Source organism: Cyanistes caeruleus, chromosome 9 (assembly GCF_971803275.1).
Source record: "Cyanistes caeruleus chromosome 9, bCyaCae1.hap1.1, whole genome shotgun sequence".
NCBI classification, from domain to species: domain Eukaryota; kingdom Metazoa; phylum Chordata; class Aves; order Passeriformes; family Paridae; genus Cyanistes; species Cyanistes caeruleus.
Genome location: NC_141709.1, coordinates 26,845,975 through 26,871,319, shown reverse-complemented (window position 1 = coordinate 26,871,319; position 25,345 = coordinate 26,845,975). Strand labels below are relative to the sequence as shown.

Below are 25,345 nucleotides of genomic sequence, written 5' to 3'. Positions count from 1 at the left end.
GTAGGAACACCCAGGTTCATCTAACTTTTGAGGGATGCAACCTGATGCTTGGCTTATTGATGAGGGTCACTAGGATATCTGAAATGGAAAAGGAGAGCTTTAGTTTTTGTGGTCAATTAGAAAATAAATGCTGTCAAGAGTTGGCTGAGAAGTGTCTTTCTCTCTGCCTCAGGATATTCCACTAAGAAAGAAAGAAAGTGCCTTCTTTCAGCAGTGTGTTTGTGCATGGACAAAACATGTGCTTTAAGGAAACCACGGATATTTCATGTATTTTTTACATGTTTTTTAGTAAAAAAAACAACCCTAATTGATGGTTTATTCTTTCTTTCGTCCAGTGAAAAATGAAACCTTTGGGAGATAAGGAAACACATTACATGGATCTGTTTTGTGTAGTCCAAAGCACAGTTCTTAATTAAAAATAAAAAAACAAACCAAGGATGGAAGGTCTATGATTAATGTTACCAACCATGCTGTATAATGTGTTCCTCCACTGTCTCCAGATCCTTGTCTCGAAAAAACAAGATACGAATGAAAGGAGAATAATGTTGGCCTCATCAAATTTAGTAAGAAACCCCCTCTTAAGTGCAGCAGCCACACTGACCACTCCACTGTGTCTGTGTTTGTGTTCAAACTGCAAAATGACTGTGTTTAGCACTGGGTCTTGTCCTCAAGCAAATCCCATGAGTATCTCCTTGTTCTCAAAGAGTGGAAGGATTGCATCCACACCTGGGCATTTTTAATCTTAAGCTGTTAAGGGTGGCTGCTCTGCCTATCTCCATGCCCAAGTACAGACTTTCTCTTCAGGTCCCTATGTAGAAAATATTTCATGTCTGCTTTCTCTCCTTTTCCACTTCCATGGATTTCCCAAGGCAGCTGATGTTCTGACCTCTCGGATCCAGTTTTCATCAGCTGTCAAGATAAATTTGGTTAATACTCCAGAAATGGTTTATTCAGATTTAGACTGAAGAGGGAATAGTGATGGAAATGCAAGATCATTCCCTTGCCTCTCTAACCTGTCTGATATGTCTCTAGATGCACTAAATTTTTAGTAGTTGTACTTTCTTGAGGTTTTTCCCAGGCCAGGAAGAGACATTTTTAAAATATTTAAGCAGAAGCATACATACACACACACACACATACATATATATGTATGTATATATATATATATATATATATATAAAGGTCATTTATTTTATAACTTTAAATAAAAATCAAATCCACTGATGTTATAAAGAATGTGACAGTTACTGCATACTCTGTTTGCACATATGAGCAGCCAGAGGAAGTAATTTGATGTTTTTTTCTGATGCTGAGCTTAATTGTCTCTAACTTGCTGGTTATTTTCATCACATGCCATAGGCTGTCAAAGTATTCTGTTGTTGTAAATATCTAAATATCTAAGTGAGTCTTTATCTCAAGTTGTGGGTGACTAGGGAGAGTTACTTTATGTAAGATATTTCTCATGTAGTAGATTTTCCTGGATTTTAAAACTGGAAGGGGTAATTATGGTGGACTTCACAGCAGGAGGCAGACCAAGACAATTCTTCCAGGAACTCTTTCACCTTTTGGGTTACCTACCTACACTGGACCTCTCAAGTGCCACCTTTTTCCTTAAACCTTCCTCTTCTATGTCTCTGTTCCTGAGGAGCTCCTTGCCATGGGATAACATGGATCACTGCTGGGATATGTCTGTGTTGGGTGGGAAAGACTGCAGGTCTGAGCATGCATAATTTCATGTTTCCAATCAGGAGAACATAAATTAAAGGTGCTAAAGTAGAACATGATTCTGGGTTGCTTCTGGTGTGCATGAGTTGGCTACAACAGCATTACCATGATGTAAAATGAACAAGTGGATACAAAACCAACCTTAATATGTGAATTCTGACTAGACAGAGAACTTAAGACAAATAGAAATCTTCAGTCAGATGGAGAAGATGCAATCTGGGGGTGAGATGGGTGGCAATTTACCCAGCTGTACATGAGATAATACAAGCAGGTAAATTTTAAGCAGAGTCTAAAGGTCAAGTTTTGCAAACACTTGCTCATGCTATTTTCTAGTAGTTAAATTTTTGGGCTCTGTTGATGTATGTGGAATGGCAAATTATTTGGGGTCAGCTCAAAGTTGGACTTGGATTTTTTCATTTCTTTTTATTTCTGTTCTCTTGGTTGAACTGAGGCACTGAAAATATTTCAGTATGTATTGGATTGTGGGCATACAATGAAGTAACTATGATATTTGCATGGATATTTGTAATTAAGATTTTAATTTATTTGGGAATTTGAAGTTGAGAGGTTTTTAATGGAAGCTGGCATTCCTTCAAGTTAGGAAAGGCAAAATTAAAAGAACAAGCCCTATTGCCATGTTGCACAGCAGATCACCAGTCCCAGAAGCTGGCAACTTTCAGCATGGTATCCACACAAAGGGCAGGAAGGAAAAGTCCAGGAAGTGTCATCTTTTGGTCTTCATCCATCGCTTGAAGGGACTTGCAGGCCCTGCTGAGGAGCTGACATTGTTGACAGACCTACCACTGTGTGGATGAGGAGTCAGAGCCTTTGCACAGTTACTTTTTCCCTGGTTTTAAAAGAGTTAAAACTGGTTTCTCCTGCGCTCTCATGCTGTCAAAAATTTGCTGGATTCAGGACAATTATTTACATTAAGAAATCTTTTGGCATTTAAGAATCTGGCTCAGGGAAAATAAAGTGGACTCGGAAACATCTCGGACTCTGATACCTTTGACTTTGGTTCCTCAGTGTCACTTTGCCAGTGACAGAATGGGGACCTTTGTTTGCCTTGGCCACTGCATAAAAAAACAGGATATGATCAAATCCAGTTAATCATTCACAAATGTCTCATTTCTTGAATCTCTGAGGGTGTATAACACATTTTTGGGACTGTTCTTTGCTGCTTTGGCTTTTGTTATAAGTAAGTTAGAAAGGGGAAAATCAAATTTTGAGTTTTCTTAAAAGGAAGTGGAGGAATCCTGGAACACACTAGGGCTCTGCAAATGTACATTTAATCATTTAAAGAAATGTCTTTTGGCTAAAAGCTCTTCTTACCAGCGAGCTTGCAAGTTGCACTCAAAGCCATACAGCTACATCGTTCCAACAACTGAGGAGAGTTAGCGCCCTTGTTGGCAGCAGGAGCAGAGGGATGCAGGCTGAGCAAATCCAGGGTGCTGAATGCTCTCAAATTCATCAGGACTTTGTGCAGTGTGGGTGAAGAATCCCGGGGGTGACCCTGCTGGTGGCTTCACCAGCTCCTTGCACAGCGGTGCCCTTGGAGGGGGACTCGGGCACATCTTGCCTGCCTTGGTTTTTTCCATGCAAAACATTTGGCTCTGCTGTGGAGCCAGGCAGTCAGAAACATCTCCTGCAAACACTTTCACTGTGCTTCAGGCAAGCACACGCTCTCCAAGCAGCACCAGCAACCCAGAGGAGTGAGTTCCTACACCCCACACCGTGGTGGAACTCTCTCCTCCGAGATGCCACAGTGCACAGAGCACACGGAGGTTTGAGCACGTTCCTGGTGAATTGGTCTGTTCAGAGCTGGCAGTGAGGTGCAGTGACCTGGGTGTAAATGGGGGTCCCCCAGCCCTGCAGAGCTGGAAGCTAATGGATATAATGGAAGAGGATTGCTCTGTCCTGTGTCAGGCATGGCTGCAGGTGGAGACAGGTTACAGTGCTATGTGGATTTTAATAAACCTGTTTGTGGGCTTCTTGCCTCCTTACTTTATTTATCCAACCCATCCTGCAAACAGTGTGGGACTCTGACAATGAGCTGAAAGCTTTGGCTGGATTACACTGCCTTATTGAGTCTGTGCCCAAAGCCCTTTGAGGGCTCCCATTGACTCCGGTGGGATTTGGTTCAGACTTCAAGTATATGGGACTCCCTTAAGTAAACTCCTTCAAGGCCTGGACACACTGCAATACTTACTGGGCTCCTTGTTACTTCTGTGAATAGGAACGTGACCTTTACACTTCTAACAAAGAGCCCTGAATTACAGGACTAAATCTCCATGTTTTGGAAGAGATAAGGTTACCATCCCAGCTCCTCCCAGCCCCGCTGTGCAGGTGGCTGAATGGCTGATGAGGCAATTCCTGAATCACTGTGGTTTTAGTCAGACAAGTGCTGAACATGCAGTACAGCAGCTTCAGAGTCTCATCACTAGCAGATGCACATGAACAGTGATGGTCAGGGTTGTGAGTTGTTCCATTTCATGAGTCTAAGCCCTAGTAATATCCTTTTGCCACTGCAGGTTCATTCTGATCTCCATGTTGGAAATTTACTGAATCAGTGTACATACTAAAAATGGTCACAGTGGAAGGCAAGACTAGCAACCCATCTAGGTTTCATAATATCCACCCAATCCCTTGGCCATGTGAGGGGAGGGAGGGATAAATAAGATGGAAGAAGAAAGTGTTTGGGCTGTATGCTGTCCCTTCCTCTGCTCTAGTTTTTGGTACCCTTGTCTCCCAGAGCTGCTGTTCCAACAGGAGAAAGAAACTCAAGTTTCACTCAAGAGTGAGAGTAGTAGTTTGATTGACAGTGCTATTTTCTACCTGTATTTTAGGTCACTTCCTGGGTAACAACACTGTGATTGATGTACTGAGACAAGCAGGATTTGAAGTGGAGCACACCCCTCCTGGACAACCAATTGGAAAGTAAGCAGCTGCCCACAGATTATTAATCACTTTTTCTCCTTTTTTTCTCTCCCTTTTTCTGTGACTAAGCAAGATTATTGCATTAGTATAGGAGGTGGGTGAGGAACCTCCCTTTCCCACCCAATTTCCAGACAAAAAGTTCATTGTAAAGCATCCATTGTGTGAGTTTGGAAACATATGGAGCCTGAATGGCTGGTGTTTTTGTGGGTTTTTTCCACTTAGGGACATTATTTATATCACAGCTGCTTCATTATACCAGCTCAGAAGTGCCATGGTTTCTTTAAAGAAACATCTCATTCAGCTCATTTTCCCCCAGAGCTGTTTTTCCTTTTGCTCTCCGTGGGGTTTTTGTTGCTTCTCCATTGCAGACCTCTGTCAGGCTGCTGTTCTTCAGGTGGAATTTCAGTTTTTCCTGAAGGACCACATTTAATGTAGCAGATGCACCTTTGAAAGTGTGTTGGGCAGGTAGAGAGCAATTCAGTATTCCCTGAGCTTCTCCATCTATCTGGTCAAGTAAAGCAAGCAAGAAGGACTGATCAACAGGCTCTTGGCAATCTTCATTAGTATCAAATAAAATATGGCAAAAAATTGTCCTTAGCTGGTGAAACAGGCTTCCTTCATCTCATAGACTTTTCTTTTTCCTGGCTATTTAAACGAGGTCTCTGTCTGAAGAAATCACAGATAATAAAACCATGAGGGCTGGTGAGAGACCATCCAGCTTTGCAAAATCAGCCTTTCCCCTACATTCTGCAGATAAAATTTGGCTAAGGCTATTCTGTCATAGGATTGTTATCCTCATTAGGAGAAAGTGTTAGCAGCATGCTCCTGTCCCTGGTGGGCAGACGTGACATGGTCCAAAACTGAGGTGAGTCTCAATGAGGAGGATTAATGGCAGAGGTAGTAGACCATGTCTGAAAAAGCTGTGTGTAATCTAAAAGCTGTTGGAAAATCTGGCTGATCTAACCTTGTTTGGGAAACATCCACAGTGATTCATATAGAATATAATATAGTTCAACTGTATATAAGTGTTCTTTGACAGAGCATTTATTCTAAATGCTTCTTGGAATCTGTTGAGCAATAAAAGCATCGTCTTAAATAACAATGGGGGAAAGAGGAAGAAAAGGCTGTTAAACACCACCAGGAAGAGCATATATTCAGGAGGTTTAAGAAGCACTTTGGCAGGGGGAGGAAAGTCAACATGGTGCAGGGAGGAGCAGTAAACACTGTAACAGTCTGGAGCTGGAAATTTTTGACTAAAACCAACCAAAAAAAAAATAGCAAAACAGAAAAACCAAGCAAACTAGAGCAGAACAGCCGAGGTGTACCATTCTTAGGTTTCTAACAAAGAAACTTTCCACTGGGGGAAGCAGGCACTTTCTTCAGCAATTTTCATTTAGTTGAAAGTATCATCTTCCCATGAAAAGTGTTTCAACTGGAAATTGTGAAACTATTAATTTATTGGCTGTTGCAAGCCCTTGAGAAGAACTCAAGATGCAGTAGTGTGAAAGAAGTCCAAGAATAGTCTCTGCTCTCTGGTGTTAGGCTATGTCTGTACACATCATCACAGACTTGAAATAAGGGATGGGGCTGGAAAATTGATTCGCAGCCAGTGATAAATGTTGACTTATTTGCAGAGTGGGGCACTGTCACTGTCAGACACAAAATGATTTACACAGACACTGCTGGAGGTGTGGTAGAGGAAGAAGCAACTTTATTCTGTTGTTCAAGTATTTATAGATTCTCTACAATGACCAGTGATTGGACAGTTAGGTTACCACCTCCCCAACCACACTGGCCATAAGAAACATTCATAAAAGACACATCTTTAATAAAATGTATAAACATCTATGTTTATAGTTACTTTCCTGGGAAAGTGTTTAGAAACTATGAAAACAATGTCAGAAAGTTTGATTTTCAGGGTGACAGGACATCTCTATGTGCACATTCCCCTACCTTGGCAGCAATGTCTCCTGTTCATGATGTCTTCTCTAAAATTCTCAGTCTCTGGGGAAATGCACCTGAAAGCAAGAAGGCTTGGACTCTGCCAAGATCAATGTGTGTGTCCTCAGCTGAATGGTCCCACACTGGTAGCTTCTGTTCCCAGCTCCAGAGCATCATGTTGGGCAGGTTTGCCTGGACTAGAAACCTAATTCCAGTGGGGTCTGCTCTGAACAGTGAAATACAAAACTTTGTTAAAGGGTAAATGGTTGTGCAGGAATGGATGAGAGAGCACATGGTGGCCCCCCATAGGGTGCTCTGTGAGTTTTCCTGTGGTCTGATGATAAGGTAGGTCTGCCAGTTCTAGATGAAAATAAAGAAAGAATAAATTGCATGGCAAAAAAGTCCAGAGTTGCTACCAGACTGAACTACTCAAGGTGCAGAAACAGCAGAAAACTATAGAAATTGTGAATAAAGAGCATTTAAATATACTCACAAGAAGCAGCTTTCTGCTTTAGGAAGAAAAAAATACTCTCAAAACTGCACATCAGGGACTGTATTGTCATTTTCCCCTAACTGGGGCTGTAGCTATCAGAAGTACTTGCAGCTTCCCCTTAGAAATGAAGAGGCTGCTGCAAACCATTTTGTCTCTTTTTTTTTGTAGAATAGCTTGTATTTTATGATTTCTGGGTGAACTGCAAAAGACAGTCTAGCCAAACACAGTACAACATTGTGAGAGCACGACAGCTTAATGATTGTTGTGTTGTTCATGTTTATGGTATATCATCATGGTGCTGTAATTGAGTGTCTTAAGGAACCTTGCATTTTTGTTTAGCCTTCTTTTTTTTCACTCTTCCCTTTGTTTTTTAAAATATTAAATAAAAGCAGTTGAAAGGCCCAGAAGAGGAACCATTTTGCTATAGTGACTGTAGTAACAAAATATATACACAGAATAAACAAACAGGAGCTCAACAAATTTTGAGCTGCTTGCAAAGCAGAAATTATTTTGTGGTTTACAGACGTGCAGGTGTTTTCATCTTGATTCTTGTGGAGGCATACATGAAGAGGTATTTCTCTCCTGTGCCCAAACCCAAAAGAGACATTTCTGCTTTACTTCCAAATAAGTTGTATAAGGGAGTCAAGCCCACTGTGTTGCATTCTGGCATTGACAATTGAAAAATTGGATAGTGTTCAGGGAAGATCAGCTGGATTCTAATGTGGAGTTTGAGGGGTGGACAGCACATGGAAAAAATGCAAGAGTTGGAAAAAAAACCTGAAGCAGCTGCATGCTTATGTTTTGGCAAAGGGAATTAAAAAAAAATGTTGGGGACAGGCTGTATGCAGGAGAAAGAAGAGGAACAGTTTGAGCTGGCACATAGGAATGTTTGAGAATATATCAGATCGAATTTGAGAGTGGTTTTGGATGAATATCAATGATTCCTTGACAGTGATTTGCAGGACAGTTTTTCTCAGGTTAAGTAAGAAGCCCCATTATATGAAAGTAACTTCAGCAAAACACTCATGCTATGTCCTACTTACCACCAGTTCTGCCTTGCCAAAAAAACAAATGGTCATTTTCTTTAATCTCTCTGTTCCCAGAACAGTGTGATTATTACTATTATTAACATGATTAGTAGTCTGATCTTTATTGTTCAACAGCATTATAATATTAATATAAAATTATATAATTCAGCAGCATTACCATAAATAGGTGGAGTATAGTCTGGTATGATGTCTAAACTCTGCCATCCATTTTGCTTTTAGAAAGGACAAGAGAATCCCTTTTGTAGAAAATAATTAGCACTGTTCCTAGGTATCAGGAAGAGAAAAGCCTTGGGAAGAGTGAAACAGGACAAAGGCTGAAACTGTTCATGCCTGCAGTTGCATACAGACTGGGAAAAGCCAGAAGATTGTTGGCTTCCTCTATCCAAAATGCTAAGCATGGGTTGTGAAATGGCTGCTCTTTAAGCCAACCAAACTAAATACCTAGAGTCTCACATTTCTGTTGTCTAGTGACAAGCACAAATTTGAGCCAAATCCTCCCTTTCCTAAGGTACTGGGAAAAAATAAAGTGAGATCTTGTCTGGCTTGAAGAGATAGCCAAGATATAGGGGTCTGATGGCTCCAGAATCAGTGAACTGGCAAAGAAGAGTTTATATAAAGTACATTTAGCTGGTGTGGAGCTATTTGGGAACTCTTACTGACTGGATTTCTGAAATCTCCTGGCTCCTCCTGTTGATCTGCCTGGTGGCCCAGTGTTGACCTTCCTGTGTCTCTTCCAGAATTCCACCATCTGACTATTGAAAACACCTTCTTTAAAGCTCAATCCCTTTCTGTAAAAGAAACCCTGTTTTATTCATCCAGCAGAACAATGCCATAAACACTTGAGAACTTATTCTCACATTGGCTTAATTTGTTCATTTTGTTGCCTGGGGGAAGTGTCCTGAATCTGTTTGCGTGACAGCCTTCAGCAGTGTTCATATTTACTTCTTATTTTGCTGGCTGTCATCCTTGTCCCCAGATAAAGGAACTGGAAAATTAGTGACTGAATCAATATCTCATTGCTTTGCCCTGAGATAAGAAAGACAACTTTTTTTTTTTTTCTTTTTTTCTTTTTTTTTTGTGTGGAGTTCTGCCAATTGGCTGTCCCTGCTCCTCTCTGTCTTCAGAAAACAGAGCTGCATGGATGGGGCTGGGAGAGAGGAGGAGATGGGAGAAAGTCTCCCCTTAGATGGATTCCAGTGACTTGAGCAGATAAAGGGCCACAGCTGCTTCACATTTAACTGGAAACAGCCAAGCTGCAAGATCAATCCAGGAAGCACCTGTGTCTGTGATGACTCTATTGTTGCTGGGTTCTCAGAATCAGCTCTGACCTGCTGCCACATGCCAAGCCCTGATGTGCTGCACACCGTCCTCTTGGCCAGAGGAACATGCAGAAATGCTCGTTTTTATCAGGCTGCTCCCTCTAAGGATGGAATCAGTGCTGCCTTCCTTCAGAATCAGGGAGTTCAGGATGACGGAATAATTCAGCACAAGTTTTTATGTCTGCGTGTCTGAGAGTTTGAGAGTTTATTGTAAACTCTCAGAGCTCTGAAATTAATTAATTTCAATTAATTACCCTTGTGCCTTATATTTGCACTTCCTGCCCCAGGTGAAGCAACGTCTCTTTGCTGTTGTGACTTACTCCTGTCCTTCTGTCTGAAGCAAAGAGCTTCCTCCCTTCCTTCTCCTATAGCATCCTACAGATGTGACCCTGGCTCTGCTGCTCGTTGTTGCCTCAGGGTGGAAGTCTCTGCTCCCTTAGGAATGCTCTCCTTCCCCATGGGGTGAAAGCACACTCCATCCACACAGTGATGCAGCCTTTTCACTCCACCAGGACCCCTAACCCTCCCAAGGTGATAGGCAGAATTGGGAAAAATATTTGACGTAACATTCCCCACAGCCCCAGTTTGGTAAACCCAGTTTTGGATAACCCTGAAAATTACAGATGCCCTTAGAACTGTCAGGAATCTCCCAGCAGTTGCCAAGCTCCTTGGGATGCCTACACAGCTTCAGCTTTCTGGTGCCTGCTAGTCAGGGTTGCTCCACTCTGCATAGCTTTTAATTTTTGGAATGTGTTAGGGATAATGTTGAAGTTATTGTGAAATAAGTAAACATTCATTTAGAAAATACACAGGTGAAAAAAAAAATTACAAGAGCTGTAACACTTTAATTGGAAACAATTAATTGAGGAAAAAAGAACTGAGAAAGGTAGATTCTGGATCCCATCTCTTCTGATACAGGGGAAAATGCATCCTTCTTTTTTAATGTGGGTGGAATAATCTCCCCATCGGGATTCTGCAGTTCTTCTTAAACCTCTTGTAAGCCTTTGGATCTTTCACTTGATCTGAGCCTGGGGATTGTACTCCCATCACTAGCACCCTCTCCTGAGAAGAAAAGTGAAGCCATTTTTTCAGGGTGTTCTCTGACAGCATAATTTACAGTAAGAGGTGCATAGGGATTAAATAGGGTTCTTCTACATGCATTGGTGAATTTATTGCCTCATCTAAAATTGGAGAATATGACTACTCAGTGATTAAAATACTTAGCCACGATAATACGCACATTACATTTTCGTGTTCCTATGTGCCTTTAAAATGTCCACCTTTGCAAATTAATTGTCTCTGTGTCTACCTTACAGCCACAAAGCCTGAGCCAGCCAAGTAACTCTCAGGGGGAAAAACATGGAAGAAGGTCTCCAAAATGTGCTAAAGAAGCAAATTCAACTTACAAATTCTCAGCCATGGAAATTTAATTATCTTGTTACTTCCTGAGCAACACATTACATAGGGACAGTGGATCTGCATGTTCTTTAGGCCACCTTTAGACACTGAACACCTTCTGAGAGAATGGAATTTAGCAACTTGCTACAAAAAAAACCCCAAAACTGGGAAAGAACAAGATAGTTCATGGTGTTGGAGTAAGAAAACAGAACTTCTCAGGAATTTCATGCTTGACTAGTTCTCCCAGTGGGACATTCACTTTGTATATAATCAGATTTTATCCTTGGCAAAATTTCTGGTTTCTTTTGAAAAAATTGTTTCATATTCCATATAATTCTGTTCCTTGGGAATGGGGCCTCTGGGGAAAGCTGGGCTTGCTTCTTTTTGCTCAAGGGCAGCTTGCTCGCTGAGCTGTCCTGAAGCCAGTGCTAAGGTTTCTAGAGATTTTTGCTGCTCTGCAGCCTATCAGTTTTAGGAGATCTGTATCTCATACTCCATAAACTCTAATAGTAAACTTACAGAGCCTTGGAGACTTCAAAAGTTCAGAGCTAGTTCTTACCTTATTTCCTAGCCAAATTTTAGAGTTCTTGTTTCCACAGGAGAAGCTGATTTTTCATCCTCTTTCTGCTTCCAGCCAGCGCTGGAAGATCTTTTCACCTTAGGTCATGAGTATGAGATGATAATTTTGGTTTATAGTTATTAGAGATAAAACTGATCCAACTTGCACTGTTGGCTTCCATCACTGCCAGTAGCTTTTAGAGGTCATTGTTAATGTGAGATGGTTGCTGATCCTCTCCCATCTTCTGTGCATCAGCTCATGGGGGAGTTGGTGGAAAACTCAAAATATGTTCACCCAGTTGTGCAGAGGCCTTCTACAGTCCAAGTGAAAAGACTGGCTTTTCCAGAGTAGTGCTCATGGGCATCTTAGACAACTGGCCCAGCTTGCTTGCAGGAGGTGTCTGACTGGTTTTAGGTGGCTAATCAAGTTTTAGATGGTTGGTTGTTTTTGTGAGATGTGTCACTAGGCTCCTTTAAGCCTTTGAGAGAACTGCACCAACCCATCCCCTGCTGGAACAGTGAGATTGTATGACTTTGTTTGTGTGTTCAGCCTGCACTTGTCCTGTGGATTGATGGCCTCCTCCAAGGGCGATATCAATCTGGGCTGAAGTGCAGCTGCACTTTGTAACAGCTCAAGGAGCACAAAGGTATCAAGTGGTATTGTGTGGTTGGAAAGATGTCGTTTATCTGAGGAAGTTTGTGGTCTGTTTGCTGTCACTCTGTCTTTGCAGTGCCGACTTCCCTTACCTTCACTATCACGTTGTCAGGCAAAGAGACCTCACACGTTAGGACAGAGAGCTTTTCCACATCCAGAGCTGACTTCTTTTCCTTCAACAAGAGGTCTCTGGGCTGTGCTGCAATCAGTAGAGCTGCTTGATTCAGCATGAGTGTAGTAATTCAGCTTGCAGGGAGCTCTTTACAATGCACAAGTTCCTAAAAAAGGGATAAGGAGAAAGGAAGTCAATGACTTCTCTCAATGATATTTTCATTTAAAGTTCTTTTAATAACAGTCCCTTAGGAAAAAACAGTCAAGGATGCAGTGTTCTACAGAGGATTTTGCTGAGAAGTACCTCTGTCATCTTCCATGAGTGATCAGGTGTTCATAAGGATATTCTTATTCCAAATGGGGTTAGAAGCCCTCCAGAGTACTATTATGACTGGTGGCATGACCAAATGACTCCCTGTGGATGGATCTTACTGTGGCAAGCTGTGAAATTTACTGAAACCTGTTTCAATTGCCCCCACGAGTAGAAAGTCACTCTAACGTATATATGGAGTATGATTTTGGGTCATTTCTTGCCCATTTTGGTGCAGAACATTCTTACTGTTGACAGCTCATGGTATCTCAGCCAAGCCAGGTGACTTCATTCTGGCCACAACCCAGCTTTGGCTCCTAAATTACAGTGTAGGTGTCCCTTCAGGAGAATATGGTGAAGAGTTAGCCTGAGATCCATGTACATCAGCCCCTCCTCCTAGTTAGGTGCTAGTAGAGGGAGCAGGAATGCCAAAAAGAGTAAGTTCTTATAACAGTAAATTAAGGATGGTGAATTTATGAAGCGCTTGTCACAGTAAATACCTTAGAAGCCAGAATGCATTTTTGTGTCATGATCATTGAATCATTTTTATGAGAAGTCAAAATAAATTCATATCCAGTCTGTAAAGTTTGTAAAGAGTTTAATTCATCCAGGAAATCATGTGCTGGGAATACAGTACCCAGATCCAGATCAGATATACTTCAGAGAAGCATTTAGGTTTTAAAATCCTTCCACAAGCTAAACTGATCTCAAGAATCTTTGGAGTTTCACCCTTCTCTGGACCTCATGCTCCATACAAGTGAACATCATGCCAATGTGTTTCCCATTTCCTGGGGATTAAACTGCTGTGTTTGATGACTCAGGACTTTCCAAGGAAGCAGCTCAGTCACTCATTCTGTCTGAAGTGGCCTCAGGTGTCTCACAGGACATGTTTTCTCTTCCACAGTGATTCATGATTTCAGAGCTGAGGATCAGCTCTCTCTCATTTTTTTTCTTCCCACAAAGTTAATTAATAAAACAAATTTCTATTAGTGGGTGGTGAAAGATTTTGGTTTCCCACCTATACTCCCAAATGCTCTGCATTCCAGGAGGAATGAAAAATGGATCTGTGAATAGAAACAGGAGGGAGGAAAAATGGATCAGATTCTGTAGATGGATGTAGGTACAGTGGCTGTCAAGTGATATGGTGGAAGAACTTCCTGAATAAAGACAGTTTCTTGCAATTGTGATTGCTAAAAACACACCACTTAAATAAAAATCCAGCTTCAGGATTCATGGGGGAAAAATTAGAAAGCTGGGGACACAGGGTGTGTCTGACAGAAACTGAACTGTCTGGGCTTCCCATTGACCTCTTGCTTAGGTGAGCAGCTACACATAATGCAGTAGTTCTGCTTGTGAAAACTGGATCTTCTGCCACTGTCAGAGGCTCCTGTTGGTCAGGAGAAGGACCTGGAGGATTCATCCCCTCGTGGCCACTGTGGACTTGGCTATGTCCATCTGTCTGCCTCGTGTAGCCCCACCATAGTACAGAATTCTTCATCAGCATCAAGAATTAAGTGTAAATTTGTACTCACCGTGTGCATAACTTTTGTCACTTCAGCCAGAAAACATTTGGTCCTACTGAGAGACAGAGTTGACAGAAGGACTAAATTTGGGATATTTCCCATTCCTACTGCTGTATGGGACATCAGAGCAGTTCTCAATTCCATAGTGCCCCTTTGCCGGTGACAGCTTGCAGAGGAGGAGACCCAATTTGGTGCTCTCATTTATTTGTGGGAGAGAGCACACTGAAGCCTTTCTCCATTGATTTCCAGTCAACTCAGGAATAAGAACATTTTCCTGCTAACCTGTAGCACTTCAGCAGCAAAGTCACAGACAGGCTCCAAGTGCTTTAGTACCCAGTGCCCTGTCTGACAACTAGATTTGCATCTCCTGTCATATGACCCCAGCATCACATTTCCAAATTACTTTTGCAAAAATAAAGGCAGTCCCAGAAATTCCTGTGCCGGGACAGCACATCCCTGTTTATGTTTGAAGGGCCGATACCAATCTGGAGCCCCCGGTGATCAAAGCGCGCTTTCAGAGATGAGCCTCGTGTTATGTTTGAAGTGAGCACTTTGAAATGAGGATGAAGCAGGACTAAATCAGGATGAAGGATGTGGGGCATTACCTACTTTACATTAAATCCAAGCTGGAAAGACGTGGCCAGTGTTCCAAAGTTTTCCTTGGAGAGTGCTTGGAAGCTGCACACCAGCCTGTTTGTGGAAAGCTGAACAGTTTCCTATTGTCTGTGATGTGAAATGCTTCCCAGATAAACACTTTCCCCCTCCACTGAAGAAAAATGATAAAGCTTCGGCAGAGTTCCTGGTTTCTGTTGGCATTGAGCTCTGTTAAAGGCTATAGTTCATATCCATGCCAGAGTCATTAAGGAAAGGTTCTGTTATTGAGTGAGACTGGGATAATCTTCAAGGGTTTAATAACGTTGTGCGCCCACATCTTTGCATCTCTGGGTTCATTATACCCCTGGAATGTAAATCCCAATCCACAGTGGATAAACAAGGTTCACATGGATCTCAAATACTTTTGTGGTATTGTCTCCTCATGGTTTCTGAAAGGGAAAGAAAACATTGCTAGAAATAACCTCACTGGAGTTGTTTAGCCCAGAAAACAGGAGGCTCAGGGGGGACCTTATCGCTTTCTACAGCTACCTGAAGGGGTTTTACTGAGGTGGGAGTTGGTCCCTTATCCCAAATAACAAGCGATAGGAAAACAAGAAAGGACCTCAAGTTGTGCCAGGGGGGTTTAGATTGGGTATTAGGAAAATTTTCCTCACAGAAAGGGTTGCCACGCATTGGAATGGGCAGCCCAGGGAAGCTGTGGGGTCACAATCCCTAAAGGGATTTAAAGGGTGTGTACATGTGGCACTTGGGGACATGGTTTAGTGGTGAACATTGCTGTGCTGGATTAACAGTTGGACTCAATGGTCTTAAAGGTCTTTTCCAACCTAAATAATTCTGTGATTCTACAAAGAGAGCAGTAAATCTCTGATGCTGCAGTAGGTTTTGGTTGTAACATTGCCTGTATTTGTGGCATTTGAAGTAATTTTAAGGAATTATTCCTAACACCCGCAGAATCAAGGTATCATATTCCATCACAAGGATGATCCAAAAGTCCCTCCATGAACTTTGGAGAGAAAAAGCTGATTTTTGAAACTGGCAATGCTAAGAACCAAGGCTGTGTAACACCAAGGCAATACTGGTGGTGGTTTGATCGGATCAATGGGTGGTTCTCCCTTTGCTTCTCTTGTTCTGGCAGGTGCAGGTCTGAAGGACCTCGTTATGTCCTCACCTCTAACTCCAGTTTGGTTTTGCTGGGTGCCTCTATCCTTCCTCCATGGTGCCTCTTAGGCTGAAGACCTTTACCCAGGAGCAGGGTGTGGTTCCACTTGTTGACCTACAGTCGGTGAATGCAGTAGATACAAATTCACCTTTGCCACCGTTTTGTCAAAACAAACCTCACTTTGAGTTTGTGACAAAGGATCATCTTTCTTCCCTAGAGGCATGGGCTTTCTTGCTAATGTTAAATGGTAATTTTGCATTTGTATCAAATTTGTATGCAGATTAAGTTTGAGGTGGGAATTGCAGCTTCCATTGACATTTAGCAGGCACTGAGGTTTTAAATCGTTGAGGCAATTTTGGAAACATTCCCCTTAAGGAGAAAGGACCTAGACTTGAAAGAAAGCAGAGGGTTTAATTTGTTTGTTTCGCAAATGTAGCCACGAATTTAAGGCAATTTCTATGTACTCAAGCATTCATACTGATTGTAATCATTGCTGAATGGTCCATTCCCAGTCGTGTCAGAGAAAGGCATCAAATGAAATCCACAGGCAGCCAGAAGAGGTTTAAATGAGGTGGTGGAGCTGGAGATTGATTTTGTTTTCTTCTTCTTTCACTACTGGCGTACACTTGCCTCCTTCTTTACCTCTCCTGCCTTTCCAAGAAGCCCTGAGCAGACCTGATGAGTTCTGTAGGTTCCCTAATTGTTTGACTGTGGTGTATAGAAAACGGCTGAACCTTTCCTCATAAAGCCTGACTCCATCATGCTTATTTTCACATAAATAAGGACATACAGTCTTTTTTGATCTGTGTGTTACTTGGGATAATTCCGTTCTGACTGGCTGTCAGTTCAAGATGAATTCTTACTAAAGAAAGAAGGCAACAGAGGGACAGAGTACCCTCCCCTTCTGTTCAGAATTCACAGGCTTGTGGGGCAGCTCCAAGCACTCAGTCTCATTGTAGAAAGAGCCAGATGAGTCGTCCTGCAGTTTCAATTAAAACATCTCACGTGGGAATCATTTCAACAGCGTCGACTTTCCTGCAGTTTGAGCTGTATTACAGCACCACCTCATGAGAAGTCCTAGTTTGGTCACTCTCAGTGTTCAGCTTTGTGCAGTGATAAGAAGCTAATGACTGCTGGAACCTGTGCTGAATGCCAGGCATACTTCTGATGAGTCTCTGACGTCTGTTCCACTTGATATATTACATGTTTTTCCATAGCTAGGCAGTGCTACAAGTACTCAGCTGTGATACTCTCTCGGACAATTGGCACTTAGATAAAGCATTTCAAGGCAAACAAACAGATATTCACATATAATGGAGGTAGGTGAGCCCCTAATGCTCCTGTGCAATGAGGAGTTAGGGAGGGAGGCTGCAGGGGCTGTCACCTTTGTACTGTCTGTCATTGTCTCACACCTTTTGCCTGTCAACTTGCTAAGATGAAGTTTTTAAAGAATGCATAATTTAATTCTGGGATTCTTAAGTATACCAATAAAAATAATAATCATAGACATTTCAGTGAAGGAAAGGTATTTTCTGGGGTCAATGCAAGTTTTTCTGTTTTAAGGAAGACCTGGAGCCTGTTCTTTATAACTAGACAGTGAGATTTGCCTGAGTTCATTAAAAATCAGTGTCTCCTATGGCCTCAGATGGCTCATGGATATTCAAGGTCTGGTCTCATAAGTTTCAATTAGCAAACTCAAAAAGAGACTATAAAACCTTCTTTTCTTTCTTTAGGTTTCAGCAGCAATGTGCATACTTTGTTAATGAAGAAGTGAATTTAAGTGAAAGATGGCTTTGTCAGACAGAAATGAGCATTTGATAGAAGCAGCTTCATCAACATGACTTGATACAAAGAGGGAACCCTCTGTGACACAGAGAGACGTTATGTAAAGTCCATTAGCATTAGAGTTGACAGAACAGCATTAGACATTAAAGCAAGTGGGGTTTGCAGGGAGAACTCTTTGCCTTCATCACGTTTCAAGGGCTCTGTCCATTACTGTGCAGTGAAAATGCCCACAGACAGGCTGAAGTGTTGCCTGAATAGGGATTCTGACAACTGTCTTGTTCTTTTCTTGGAAACACTCAGGCACTGTGATATGGGCAAGGCCAATGGGCTCTCACAATATTTTGTGAAGAAAGTGTTCTTCACAAGTGAAGAAAATATTTTGAGGAGTGTCTGTGTGTTCCTTTTTTTAGCTCAGCAGCCATCAATGGCTGAGCAGATCAGATGTTTTGCAGTGTCAGCTACAGAGAAGAAAAGTAGATTTTGTGTCACAGAGATGTAGAGTCTCTTGCAGACATGGTCATCTTATGGCTCTTTGGTTCCACACTTATGCCTGCTGCTGGACTTAAGTGGTCTGTGTCTCTCTCCTTCTGGTGATAGCAGCTACTTATGAGCCCACCTTATCTGTGTCTTGCAATTGTAAGAGCCTCGACTGAACAAGGTACTTCAGGGACACAAGTTGCTGTGCTTGCACAGATCTGTGACCCACCCAGTACCTCACGTCGGCCAGGACCCAACTTCAGAGCATCAGAGGGAACTGCAGGAAAAAGCACCAGGCAGACAGTGAATAATCAGTCCTTAGTTTCAGTCTGAAGTCAGTGGAAATGTTGTAGTCCCTCAAGCTAAGCATTTGGTGCCTTGCTCAGCTGTGTCCCTGTAGAGGGTTTTTAAGATATGGTAGAGAATATGGACTTCTGCAGATACATGTTCTCTCTGGAGGATCCAGCAAAGAAGGGAAATTAATTCCCAGGGGAGACAAACTGGGAGCAGAACTTGATTTGGATTGTAAATGAGCAAGATATAAACAGTTGTATATTAGCTGTAGTTCTACTGTGGAATCAAATCAAGCAGCCAGTTTGGTGGTATTTTTTGTCAGTCAACTCCTTAAAATTCATTGCAAACTAAGCAGTCAAAATTTTATTATAAGACAATAAAACATTTTAACTTTATGTAGCAAGCCTTTGGGTGTTGCATGGGCATACAGAGTTGTAATTTGTACGTGAAGTCTTCTCCCTCCTCTGAAAGAGATTTCAAGGTGTTCCAGGACATTTTGCATATCTCTGTGCTCCCATGTTGAACCAGGATGCCTGAGCAGGGAAAAGCCCATCCAGACCTATGGGATAGGGATAGTGGAGACAGTGAGGCACCAAAGGTATCTGTATTGTAACCATTTGGCTTAAGCTGAACCACCCAGGCAGAAATAGCTTAGCACTAATTGGTGTGGTGGTAATGAGACTGTGGAGATTTAGGGAACAGAGCCTGAGGTGAGGCCTGTGTACCATGAGCAAAAAAGGTTCTTATTTGCTATTTCTGTGGAAAATGGAAACAAGACCAGAGGGTCAACCCATCCTTCCTCTGAGGGCACAGCCCATCCTCTGGGGCTGGAGTGTGCAGCTCTCAGAGTTTTCATGAAAGATGCATAAACAAAGGATTATTCAGTTCAAGAACTGAACCAAGAAATCGAGAAGGGAAAAAAAAGTTCAGAGCCATTTGAAATGGAACATTTTGAGGATGCTTTTGAAGGCAGGAATTGGGTTTTGTTGGGTTTTGTCATTTTTATATATTAGTTGGGTTTTTCTTTTTAATTGAGATCAATTTCTGAACAAAAAAGGCCACTTTGTAGCATGTAAGTCTTTGAAAGTCTGGAGACTAAAAAAAAATTAGAAGCTTTGTTCAGAAAATGCTGAAATGAAACATTTTGAGTTTTCTGAAAGAATTCAAATGAAAATGTGGAAATGACACGTTACAAATGTTACAGCTGCCCTCTCTTTTTTCAGCAAATTCAGCCTCTAAAGTGCAGAAAGCTTGAATTTTTTCTCCTGTGCCTCAGACCAACTTCACTTCTAATGAAACAGAATAGATAAAAAGGTTTTACTTGTTCCTCTTACTTTATAGTTTCTCAGAGTGGGAAGGAAAACATTACCATGTGAATGGCTTCACATCACAAACTTCTCATTTCATTTATGCACAGATTTGTACATATATGTGTGTATTCTGAGGACTAAATTCACTTCCAAACTAAGGTTACAGTTCTTGAGCAATAGTGATTCTTCCCAGAGAAATAGTCTGATGTGGATTCAGAGCACAGATAGATACCATCCAAGTTTGGGGTGGACTGTAATCTAATTTAACTACTTAACCTAATTTAAGTGCTCATGAGATGTAGTTGACTCTGGTGCAAAAAAATGAAAAAACAAATTTGTTTCCAAATTCTGTTAAGAAGTTTTAACTTTAGTGTACAGGCCTAAGGCAACTACTTCCCAAATAAAATAACCTCATTATAATTAAGCTGATCAGGTGAGTGAATAATCAGGGATTTCACAGGAGTGATCAGGGATTTCTCTTTTGCTGTCTCTTGAGCCCAAATTCATCCTGAGTGATTTACAGCACTTAGCCTGAAGCACCTCAAATTAAGTTTTAAGTATGGGGAGAATCGAACACTCTGATCTCTGCTTTGCAGTTAACTCTCTTTTGCAGTGAAATATATTTATGCTTTCCATGTTGAAAGACATTGTGTCCATGGTGTCACCTGGTTATGTGAGTCTGTGCTCTCAGTCCACACTTCCCATCACTGGAAAGAAACCCTATAAGCTGTGCCAGGGTGGGTTAGGATTTCTGCCTGCTTTTCTGTTCTTTTGTTTGCTTCTCTCCCAAGAGCTTTGAAAGTCTGAGCTTCATCCTAGCGTGGAAGAGGGGGGAAAAAAGCAAAACCCCTTGTGGGCCAGGACATTGTGGTGCCCATCTTGTGGGTGTGCATGACTGTCTCAGAGAGATGTGTAGGGAAAGCAAAGCCAGCAGCAGATGTCTCCGTGGCCTGTGGCGAGGGGAGCGAGGGGGCGTGCAAGGGGCTGACGAATTCCTGCCTTCACAAAGACACCCCAACTGGAATTTATGAGAATCCATCCACAATAAAATGCTTTTAACTTGCTGTCTGGCTGTCAGCCGGCTGCATCCCAGGAACGGTGGCATGAGGATGCGGCTGCCACATCGCACATTCCTTGCTATCACCGCGGCTCCTCTCCTGATGAAACAAAATCTCCCCTTGTCTGACAGTTCTGAGAACTGAAGCAACAAAACCTCGCTGATGTTGCTGTGCCTGGAAGCCCATGCAAAGCATGGCAGTCTTCTGAGCAAAACTTTTCCATTGCTCGTGCTGCAAAGTCAGGATGCAAATAACAAATTGGCAGGCTGGGATTTCGGAAGATTCTGCACATGTCTGAGGGGAACAGAGATGTTACCGCAAGATTGCTGAAAAAAATTAGATTGATGATTTTGTTGTCTGGAAGATGTGTATCATCAGCAAAGGCATAGAGCAAGGGCAAGTCCCTCCCTGGCCCTGTGGAAACCCGTGGGAAGGCTTGGTGGGACTCAGTCCAAACGTTGCTGGTGTTACTCGGGCAGGTCAGGGGCAGAGGCGTTACTGGGCTCTGCCCTGCCTGACCTGTGCAGTTTTAAGCCTGGGAATTATGAAAATAATATATTGCAGGACACCGTGGTGTTAATGTTATTTTTCTGACCAGATCCACTCAATAGGCCTAACAAATCTCAGCAATGAGTCAATTTTCAATGGTCACTGCCAGCACAGAGTGACACTGCAGACCACAAGGCAGAGAGAAATGCTGAGACAGCCTAATGGAGCATCCAGCTCAGTCCAAACAACTTACATGTTTTGTTTTGTTCTTTTAATTCTTGAAAAGAATTAGAAAAGGATGGCAAATTTCACCAAAAGTGAAAGAAAACCACAGAGGTCTTTGTCTGTGGATTAAGCGTTTTCAAGAACTAGCAAGAATAAATGTTTTCCTGTTTTCACTGTTTACTGTACCTTAGGACCAAGCCACATAGGATATTTGTTGAGGCTCCAAAGTTTTCTTATTTGGACTTGGTTGTTTTAGAGAACTTGTTTTGCAGGACTGCACATCCCAGGGAAGGAAATTAAGGTCAGAGATGAGAAAAACCCACCTAAGGGCCTGAAATAATTTTCATTTCTCCAAGACCACCCTGTGTGGGAATGATACATTTAAAAATGGGTGGAACCTCTAAGCCTGGAATTGTATCAAGTTATTCATGAAAAATCTCTGAGATCTTTGTGTGGACCAAGATATTTGGGTGGTACTTTCTCACTGTTTCTTCAGAAAAGGCGCTGTGGCCTCACAAACTGAAAACTAGCCTTGCTTTTTCCCTGACTTTAAAAATAACTGTGTATCTTGAAAAGCTGTCTCAGCAGTAGTGAAGGAATGGAAAAAAAAGTCCATTATATCCCCATGGTTTCATACAGTGCAGCTGTGCTAACAGAGTGCACAGAGACTGAGACCAGAGAAAAGGCACAAAATAGTCCATGAAATGAGCAGTTGAATTTAACAATAAAGCTTCAAATAATGCAGAGATTGATTGTCCAGGTACCTGATTGCAGATGGCAGGTTTTCACCATTATTTTTTAGGGGAAAAACATCCAGAATATTAATAAATCTGAGCACTTTTTATTAGTAATTTTTATACTGAAATCAGTGGGGAAATTATCATCTTACAGAAAATGTTTCTTGCATTAAATTAACATCTTTAAATATTCTTGCAATATATTTGGATGAAATAGCCATATTCTGTTTTGATTTTCCTTCTGGTAGAATGTCATATTTGAAAAGAAACAGGTTGATAGTGAATTAATTGTATTTTTATAATATTTGTTGGGGGTTTTTCTGTAATATTTTATAGTAATATTTTATTGTAATATTTATTGTAATCATTATTTTGTTATATAACATAGTATAATTATTTATATAGCATATTATAATTATTGTAACAGATTTATTAAATCAGTTTAAAACTAACTTTCTTTTCTTTTAAAGGGGCAAGCATGCATTAACATGCAGCTTTCAAAAGTCCCTCTTACGTCTTGGTACAATTATTAGTGGTTACTAATAATTAAAAAAATATTAGTGTGGGCATAATGGAATGAATATCAACCAAATGTAATATGCAGTTGTCACAGTGGATCTATTCCCCCTGACTCAACTCTAACATGCTGGTGGTTGGTTTATAACCCTCTTTAGGTTACAGCATTTTAACGTTTCTCCAGTGTTTATTTATTCTCTTCCCAAAGAATGTTCTGAAATATCAAGTTTACAACCTGTGGCTCATGTGATGGCAGTGGAAACAATTAAGCCAGAAACTTTCAAAGCCACCACTGGGATTTTGATGCCCATAGTCATTAATTTTAATAAGAAGGGAGCTGCCAGTCGTCTTAAGTGGTTTGTAAAATCTCAACCCATAAAAACACCTCTCTACTGGTTCCAGTTTACAGGGAGCTCAGAGCAAGGTAAACACATGTAAGAAAATAGTAGGTGTTAAAAGGTGGAAAGTGCGTGTTCAGATATCCCTAAAACCACTCAAGGAATCAAAGGGCAGCCCCAGCCCTGAGCTGGCACAGGGGGGCTGCTCCTGCCTGCAGCATCCTGGGGAGTTACTGGCTGGACAGAGCATGAGGCACAAAGAAGTCCATGGGAACAGAAATCCTGGCCACAGCTCAGCTCCAGTGGCTTCCTGACACCCTCTGGTCTCTGCTGCCATCTCAGGACCCACCCATGGTGTCTGTAGGTTCCTCATCCAGGTCCTCCCTACCTGCCTAAGCTCTCCTGTCCAATTCCACACTGTGTTATCCTCCAAGCTGATAAATGGCTGGGTTTGGATGTTGATAAAAATTGAGAGCTCTCCAGTGTGGCCTGAGAGACCCCCCAGTGCAAACCTCTTCATTTCAATGTGAGCTCCTCTCCATTTACTTGATTCTGGAGGTGCCTTTTGCTTCAGCCATGAGCCTGTGCCATAGCTGAGGAAATATTAAAGATCTTGGAGAGCACCAAGAGCTCTCAAATGAAATTACTGCACTGGGGAAAACTCACCCTCAACATGAAACACGAAAGAATGTCTTAATGGGGAAAACAATTGGGAACTGGCAGATCTGTGATATAAAATAGAGCATGGAGTGAGTATGAATGAGCTTGGAAAGGACTCGCTGGGAGGCTGAATGCTTCGGAAAAGAAGAAAAAAAAGGGATTTTCTTGTGTGTTTTATTAATAAAGCCAACCATGAAGAATTTTAGAATTAGTTTTAGAAAGCTTTCTCTTTTTTCTCTATCTGTTGTATGATCTCTGAAGAACTTCATGAATGTTGGCTACAAGTGACAATTACTGTAGTATTTGCCAGTGAGCCTCACAGTAACAATAATTAATTAACAGTAGGTGTTGGAAGGACTTTTGGATGAAACACAATGCAGTGGAAATAGAGGTGACCATCAAGACTGGTATTGTAACAGACTTCAAGAAAGTCAAAAAGAAAAAAAAAAACTTCCATTAGTAGTGGATGTGACTTTTTTGGAAGAGAACAAAATGTTCCATAAATGAAACATGTGGTTTCACTTGCGGCACATTTTGTACATTGTCACCAATGAAGTTTAGGATTTTTTATTACTTTTTCATTAAAATGTCTTACTGGTTTCACTCAGGAGGCAAAATTTTTCACGTGGCTTTAATTGTTTCTGTCATAAAAGTCATAGCATCCATGTAATAGAAATAGTTTTGCAGACCACAGCTTCATATTGCCTATTAATTCTCTCCCATTTTCTGTACATACAACTCATTGGCCCATCCCAGGGACAGGAAAATTTCTTGCAATTAAGACTCAATATGAACTTCTACTGAAGTTAGGGGGGAAAAATAACTTTATGTCAGTCCTGGTTTATTAGATTTTTGTTGCAGCTATCTTAGCTCACAATAAGTTCACATGGCTGCATACCAAAGGAGAGAGTTTATATTGACTTTACTCTAAAATCAGTGAAACTCTAGAAGATGAAAATAAAAGGTCTTTTTCTGCATCATTCCAGTCATGTACAAAAGGTGGCAATATTTCAGACAGGACTGAAGAGCTCTGGCAGAATTGTTTCAAAGAGGCTGTGGACAGGTCATTTACCCCTTTTTTCTTCATTACCTGCTGGAGTTCAGGTCTCACATCTCCCATACCAGCTGCCAAGCTTCCATGATTCCATGTTTCTGTTGTCAGCCTAGGATTGTCCCCAATCCTGACTGGATGAGGAGACATAATTCTTGTCGCAGTTAAAACAATTACTTGTTTTCTGCAGATGGTATACAAAGTTGGGGAAAAAAAAGAAAGAAAAAAGAGATCATGAGATAACTTGTGTTATCTTGTTAATTTAAGATCGTCTCCTCTTCAGGTATTTGTTTCCCTCAAACAGAGTCCTTTGCCAGCTTGGAGAGAGTTTTGTCATTTGACCTTCAGCCCAGCAGGGGAGGCATTGACCCCCACCACAGACTCTAAGAAGTCATTGAAATGCCAGAAAACAGCCACAGAGTATCATCTGTTGCCTTTTCCCTGATTTTCAGTTTTTACTTGAAAGCTTCCTAGGAAAGTCCAGTGCTGTCATTACTTGCTGCCCCAGAGCAAAGGCCTTGTGCACCTCCTCAGCAGTCAGGGGCACCCACCAAGCAGTGCAGTCTTCTGTTTTCACCTTGTTTTGGCACCCTTCCTCCTTTACTCATATTT

The 25,345-nt window shown here is 41.6% G+C and overlaps 1 protein-coding gene and 1 long non-coding RNA gene across 2 annotated transcripts in view; one reads left to right on the top strand and one right to left on the bottom strand.

Moving 5' to 3' along the window:
• Positions 1–25,345, top strand: part of TRABD2B (TraB domain containing 2B) — a 267,567-nt gene that overhangs the window by 219,920 nt on the left and 22,302 nt on the right. The window contains exon 5 of the mRNA XM_086841861.1: positions 4,572–4,662. Within this exon, the coding sequence (XP_086697987.1) occupies positions 4,572–4,662 (91 nt within the window). The remainder of the gene's footprint in view (positions 1–4,571; positions 4,663–25,345) is intronic.
• LOC111933076 (uncharacterized) lies at positions 12,168–15,281 on the bottom strand. Its single transcript, XR_002866510.2, has 3 exons — positions 15,163–15,281; positions 14,629–15,062; positions 12,168–12,353 (listed from the first exon to the last, which is right to left on the bottom strand). It is a non-coding gene; the product is annotated as an uncharacterized LOC111933076 (long non-coding RNA).